We start from the raw sequence: 7,156 nt of genomic DNA on the forward strand, positions 1-7,156 counted from the left end.
TGTCAAGTTTTGGGGACTTGGCGGGAAGCCAGCTCGAAACTTGTACAAACCAACTGCTCCTGTCTTGTTAATACATCACTAATTATTGTAACCACACTTAAAAAGACTATGGTGTTAGACATCTAAAGTATCCAAGTATTCCAGGTCACTACTTAAAGAATAGTGGAGGTTCTTTAGAAAATATGGAGTAATTTTAATTTGAACAGCAACTTGTCAGTCTTTCAACAACTGACATACTTGTATTCTAACCAGAGCACATACTTTCAGTGTATGCCTTCATTAATACAGAATTAGAGTAATTATTTCTCACATTTCACACTCAAGACTGTGCAAGTAATTTTGCACATTCCCAATCAACTTCAATTGCAGACTACTTTTAAATGTCAGGATCTGACCTACTTCAAATAACTGGGTATGCAATTATTTCAACTAGCACTGGGTACAGAGTACTGGGCAGTGTGTGTCAGTCAACTGCACAGGTGACCAAAACGTTTCTGCGTGTTCCCGGGGAACACCAGAACCCCACACTTGGACATTAATAAATGAGACAGACAACAACTCTTGGTCAGAAATAAAAGTGAACTTATGATGAATTCAAATCAGATGTTTGTAATTTTAAAATCAGAACAAGGACACAGAGTTATACATGACGAGAAGTTCATTTATTTCTGCGTCTTCTGTGCCTTCTCTGGTTTCTTCACCGCCTTCTCTGGTTTCTTCGCCTTTGGTGCCTTCTCCGCCTTCTTTCCCTTCCCTGGTTTCCCTGCCTTCTCTGGCTTCTTGCCTTTCTTAGAAGCCAACCTCTGGAGCTTCTTCATTTCATGCTTGATGATTCTGTTTCTCTGTAAAAAAATGTTGTCTCTTAATCAGAATGAAAAGACCAAGAGCTCAAATATTGTGTCTTATTCAAAAGAGGCAAAATCTGAAAGCTCAGATTTGAATTACCACCCTTTACCATGCATTATATTCAAAATATCAAGTTCCACCTAAAACTGTTCTGATCTACCAAGCAGACAACATAATTCTGCTGGTAACTTGGGCACCCCAATGTTTTATGTGTAGTGATTTTCATTACAGAATGAAATACTAACAGCAACCCATCAATATTTGATTTCATCAGCAGGCAATTCCTTCCTCAGCTGTACGTCAGCTTGGGAGGACTGACACACGGATTATATGGGTGCAGGTTTGACCAACTCTGAAGAGAAACTGGTGGGATGGAAAGAAGCATGGAAAATCCAAGGCAATGACATTCAAGGTGTCACTCCATAACCCAAGCCAGCTATGAAAGCAAAGCTACTACCACCTGTACGTGACTCTGAAGTGACAGCTACAAGCACTAACCCCATAAAGAAGCGGCACTCAGACACTTACCATTTTCTTTGCTTTCATCACCTTGTAGCGATCGAAGTCAGTCATTTTGGCTTTCTGTGTGAAAAGAATCAGTTATGAAACTGATATACACAAGTAGTAAAATTCAGTCTTTCAAAGCATTCCATAAGTAATTCTGATCATCTCCATTAGGTTTAGCTGCACTTGAGCTAGTTTACTATTTAACATCTTTCCTGGAAGGAATGGTGCAGGAAAAAAGGTGGTTATAGAAAGGACTGAACAAAACCACATTTACTGTTAAAATACAAGAACTTTAAAGTAAGTAGCAGAAACTTTTAAAAACTACACCTTTTCTATCTTTAATCTTAGCCTGCAATTGAAAACATGCAGTCTATTACACTGCACCTAACTTTACAGAGCAGGAGCAGTATTCCTTATCCAGTGAAGCACTGTACCTTTTCTCGGGCTTCAATCTTCTTTGCCCATCTTGTCGCTGACCATTTTTCATTTATATTTTCTTTCTCCCAGGCAAGTCGCACACACTTCTGACGAGCACTGCATTGGAAAAGTCAAACATTCTATTCAGTCTTTAGTAAAAAAAAAAGCTCTCCCTGATGCCAGCCTATCAAATTTCATACAAGGGAAGATCACTCTTCCATATTGCTTCAGACATCTAAGTCAATGCCACATATATTTCTGTGGCACAAAGAACGTTCTGCTGAGTAAATGCTTTGTTAGAACTGACAGAATCACAGAACGGGACCACAGAGGGTCATTCGTCCAACCTCACTACTCAAGCAGGGTCATCCTAAAGCACATGGCACAGGATTATGTCCAGATGGTTCTTGAGTATCTCCAGTGAAGGAGATTCCACAACCTCTCTGAGCAACTTGTTCCAGTGCAGTCACCCACACAGTAAAGAAGTTCTTCCTCACACTCAGGTGGAACTTCCTGTGCATCAGTTACTGCCTGTTGCCTCTTTTCCTGTTGCTTGGCACCACCAAGAACAGCCTGCCTCCATCCCCTTGACAACCTCCCTTCAGATACTTATAAACATTGATGAGGTCCCTCTCAGTCATCTCTTCTCAAGGCTGAACAGGCCCAGCTCCCTCACCCTTTCTTCCTATGAAAGATGTTCCAATTCCTTAAACATCTTTGCCACCCTTCGCTGGACCCGCTCCAGGAGCTCCATGTCTCTCTTGGACTGGGGAGCCCGAAACTGGACACAGGTCTCCAGATGTGGCCTCACCAGGGCTGAGCAGAGGGGCACGATCATCTCCACGACCTCCTGGCAATGCTCTTCCTAATGCACCCCTGGATACCATCAGCCATCTTGGCCACAGGGGCACACTGCTGGCTCAGGGACAGCTTGCTGCCCATCAGGACCACCAGGTCCTTCTCTGCAGAGCTGCTTCCCAGCTGGTCAGCCCCAGCCTGTACTGGTACATGGGGTTATTCCTCCCCAGGTGCAGGACCCTGCATTTGCCCTTGTTGAGTTTCAGAGGGTTCCTCTGTGATGATTTCTCCAGTCTGTTGAGGTCCTTCTGAAAGGCAGCACAGCACTCCAAGGTATCAGCCACTCCTCCCAAGTTTGTGTCATCAGCAAACTTGTTGAGAAGGCATCTGCCCCTTCATCCAAGCCACTGATGGAAAAGTTAAACAACACTGGGCCCGGTACTGAACCCTGGGGGACACCACTAGTGACCAGCCTTCAACTAGATCCTCTGCCATTGATTCTGACCCTCTGGGATGTGCTCTTAACCCACCTCACTGTCCAGATGAGCAACTATTCCTAGCACTGCCTCAGGATCAGAAATTCAGCAATTTTTGTTTCTAAATTATAGACACTCATACAATAACTAAGCTAAGGAGAACAGAGTGAGTCCAGCCTCCTGCAATTCCAGTGCAGTTCTGCAGGCAGGGAATCTATTTAATGCACGACGGTGACCTAAGCAGTAGCAAAGGCAAAGCTGCAACAGCATTTACCGCAACTGCTTCCCCCCACAGAACACTGTGAGCTGCCTGAGCCTCTGTGGGACTTCCTTTGCTCCTAACAGCAGCTCTCAGCCAATACTAGTAATGAAAACTTCTATATATTCAACCATGATACCACACTCTGACAAACTTTTACTGTTAATCCACTGGTGTATGAACTTTTCTAGACTTAACACAAATTAGTCATGAAAGGACAGCACAAGGATTTTTTTTTTACAAAGGTCAAAAAAATGACAACCACTCACCTGTGTGGGAACTTAAGAACGAAGTCAGTCAGCTGCATGCACTTGAAAGGCATGGCCTGCCTCCTGACACCACTGCAGGGGCCATCAACCAGTGCCTGAAAAAGGGAAAAAATGTGGGGTTTGTAGCAGTTATCCCATTGTATTTGACATAAGAGAGCAGCTTCCTAATAATGTATGAACAGTATCTTGACACCAATGATCCAAAAGTGAAATACATGTTACACAGGCAAAACTGGAGATCATTAAGTCTTGCCTATACAACCCAAGCTTTACAGAAAGAATTTTAAAGGCGTGTCTTTGGGAAAAAAACAAACCAAACTTTAAAACAAAGCACACAGAACTTAGATAACATACTTTATCTTTTTTTTTCTTCCAGCTTTTTCAGAAACATTAAGTAAAAAGAGTCCCCTAGCCCAAACATTTGTTTTACACATACGTTAATGCAATTCCACTGACAAGTTTTGGAGTCCAACTGACATCCCTTATCCAGTTCTAGGAAACAGCAGGGGAATGTATCACTTGTCAGTGAAAAACAACTTGCTAATCAAAGTTTCAAGTACAACAGCTGTTAAAGCTCATCTTTTTGTAAACTGCTTAAATTTGCTTGAAAAAACTGGTCACAGGAAATTTTCTTCAAGACTGATACATGCTGCCTTAGCACACAAGCTTCTGTCAAGGTAGAAAGGAGGAAATAAAGGCAGAGCACTCAAAGCTTACCCTGTTTTGGTCGATAACATCCACGATGGCCACCAGCTTGCCAGCATGTGGCCCGAAGGAGATGTAGGCAACTCTGCCAATCTCCACGAAGCGCTTGAACACCTGGGAGAGCAGGCAGGGATTGACAAGTAAGACAAAATACACCTAAGGCCATTTACAGATTCGAGGCTCTCAGAGCCTTTAAAAGATCTTCCCAAAAGAATCACAGAATGGTTTGGGTTGGAAGGGACCTTAGAGATCATCTAGTTCCAACCCCCTGCCGTGCGCAGGGACACCTTTCACTACACCAGGTTGTTCAGGGTGCCATCCAGCCTTGGCCTTGAACATCGCCAGGGATGGGGCATCAAGAACTTCCCTGGGTAACCTGTTGCAGTGCCTCGCCGGTCTCAAAGTAAAGCATTTTTTTCCTAATATCCAATCTAAATCTACTCTCTTTCAGTCTGAACCCATCCCCTCCCGCCCTATCACTCCATGCTGTTGTAAAGTCTTGCCCCATCAGTTCCCTTCAGGCACTGAAAAGCTTTCGAACAGCACGAAACCCTTTCGCCTGAGCAGAGGGGCATCGGCCCCGCAGCGCTCCCAGCCCAGCCCCGCCATTCCCGCACAACGCGCCCCACGCGGATCCCGGCCCCGGCCCGGCGCGGCTGAAGCGGCCGCGGACTCCCCCCGCCGCCGCCCGGCCCGGTGCAGAGCGGCACAGGCGGGAGGGCTCCGGCGGGGTGGTGGGATGGCGGTGGGACCGCGGCAGGAGTCCCCCCGGAGCGGCCCAGTCCCCGGGCCGGCGGAGGGGCGGCCGCGCCGCACGTACCATGATGGCGGCCCGGGGCAGAGAGGGCGGGGCGGCCCCGCCGCCGCCGGAACGCGCCTCGGCCCCGACACTGCGCGTGCGCGGGGCGGGGCGGCAGCGGGGACGCGCGCGGGGGCGCCCGCCCGCTCCGGCGCGCGCATGCGCGGTAGCGTCCGGGTACCCCAGCTGAGCCCGTCCCTGTTCCCATCGTTCCCCGTGGCTCCCTGCTCGCGTGAAAATCTAGTGGTTGAGCTTGATTTGTGGAGTACCACCGAGCACCCAGGCTTGCGGAATTCTGAAATAGATAGTGTCTCTCTCGTGTGTGTAATTATTGGCTTGTTGCACGCTAGGGAACGAATCTGATTTTGTGGGGAACACCTCCCTCATTTGCTCCTACATCATCCTTCGTATCCCATCCCTTTCATCCCTGGTGTTTGATTGCCCATGTCCCATCCCTCTTTATTCTACTCTTTCATCACCCACCTAATCCAACCCAGCTCTCCTTCCTGTGTTGCTCCTCCATCACCCTCCATCCCTTTCCTCCTGCCCGTACTCCATCATCCACCATATCCCATCCCTTCTCCTGTATACCTCCTTCTGTGTCCCACTGCTCTTTCTACTGTTCCTCCATTGTCCACCCATCCCGTCCTTCCTTCCTGTGCTGTCACCACACCCGCTGACATGTGATGGCGGGCAGGGGGATGCCCTGGTGTCCATGCAGGGTGTGTGGGGTGGGTGATGGGGATCAGGGGCTGCCCAGGGCCAGTCCTGCTCTCCTGAATCCAGCAAGCCGCAGTTCCTCACGAGCTCAGAGGGAAGGACAGCCTCAGTTTTGTCCAGGATTTCCACCACGATTTCCTTGCTGAGAACATGGATTCTGGAGATAATGAGCCCTGTCCACTCCAGAATCGCACAGGATCAATTCTGCAGCCTGCTGTGGACCACAGGCAGGGGAGCAGCTTTGGTGTCCCAGGGGCAGAAAGACACTCAGGAAGGAGAGTGCATCCTGTGCTGTGGCTAGGATGGGGAGCAGCAGCTGATGGCTCTCCAAAGAAAGTTGCCAGAGCAATGCCCTCTGAGACAATCTGTTAAAAATATGCAATTCTCCAAAAGGCAGAAATCTTTAATGAGGGGATAAGCAAAGACTACGCTGAGATTGTGCGTGGGTTTTCGTATCACAGTGAGGAACCAGCCATGAATTTGAAAGAGCAGCTTGGCAGAACACAAGGCATTACTCTGCATACAGCAGAACAAACATAAAATGGGCTTGGGAGGGAGACAGGAGCTGCACATGTTCAGAATGAACTTCTGGAGAGGGCAAAACCAGCATTATAACTCAGCTTAGTGGGTGATGTCACCTGATGGTGAAAAGTAGGTTTAAAGACACATAAACAAACAAAAGGAAAGTTTAATTAACTCTGCCTTACGTGCAGGGCAGTACAGGGACAGGGAGCACTCCTCTTGCAGAAGTCGAGCACCTGAGCTGTGTCGTTAGTGGAGCCACAGTTCCTGCCATGTGTGGCAGAAAGCACTGCACTGACACTGGTGTCACACTGCTGCCAGAAGAATGTGTTTGTTCTGCTCTTGGAATGCCATGTAAGAGCTCATGAGACAAGGGCAGGACTGCTCTTGTTTTGTTTTTCAGCATCATTTCAGCATCATCAGCCACATTACTCTCCAGTATTACTTAAGAGGAAATGACTTTTGCCATAAAACAGTGGCACAGGTACTCAAACATCACTAGGGACTGCACTGATAACTTAGTGAACATGAGGGCTGCATTTCTCCTACATCATATAACTTGTACCCAAAACCATCTCTGCATCTGTTAAGATCATAAATGACTCAGTCATCATAAAAAAAACACCAAACTCAAGCTGTTCCTTAACATCAAACAGTTCAGGACTTAAAGCTTAAAAACATTTTCTCCCATGACTTTTAAAAACATACACTAATCTGTACAAATGTTGTTGAGCAAGTAAATAGATATGGCCTTCCTCTTCCTACACAGAAGAACACTCGTAACTGAAGTATAGCTGAGCACTTTTGGTGATAAACAGTCTTGTCATCCCAGTGAACA

The 7,156-nt window shown here is 47.1% G+C and overlaps 1 protein-coding gene across 1 annotated transcript; it reads right to left on the minus strand.

The window, feature by feature from the left end:
• Nucleotides 1-565: 565 nt before the first annotated feature.
• Nucleotides 566-5,175, minus strand: RPL14 (ribosomal protein L14). Its single transcript, XM_027659538.1, has 6 exons — nucleotides 5,098-5,175; nucleotides 4,290-4,391; nucleotides 3,573-3,667; nucleotides 1,788-1,887; nucleotides 1,375-1,428; nucleotides 566-842 (listed from the first exon to the last, which is right to left on the minus strand). Exons 1-6 carry the CDS (start codon nucleotides 5,098-5,100, stop codon nucleotides 663-665), a joined length of 534 nt encoding a protein of 177 aa, XP_027515339.1. The 5' UTR covers nucleotides 5,101-5,175; the 3' UTR covers nucleotides 566-662.
• Nucleotides 5,176-7,156: the final 1,981 nt, after the last annotated feature.

This window comes from Corapipo altera, unplaced genomic scaffold, assembly GCF_003945725.1.
Source record: "Corapipo altera isolate COAL_440 unplaced genomic scaffold, ASM394572v1 44b, whole genome shotgun sequence".
NCBI classification, from domain to species: Eukaryota; Metazoa; Chordata; class Aves; order Passeriformes; family Pipridae; genus Corapipo; species Corapipo altera.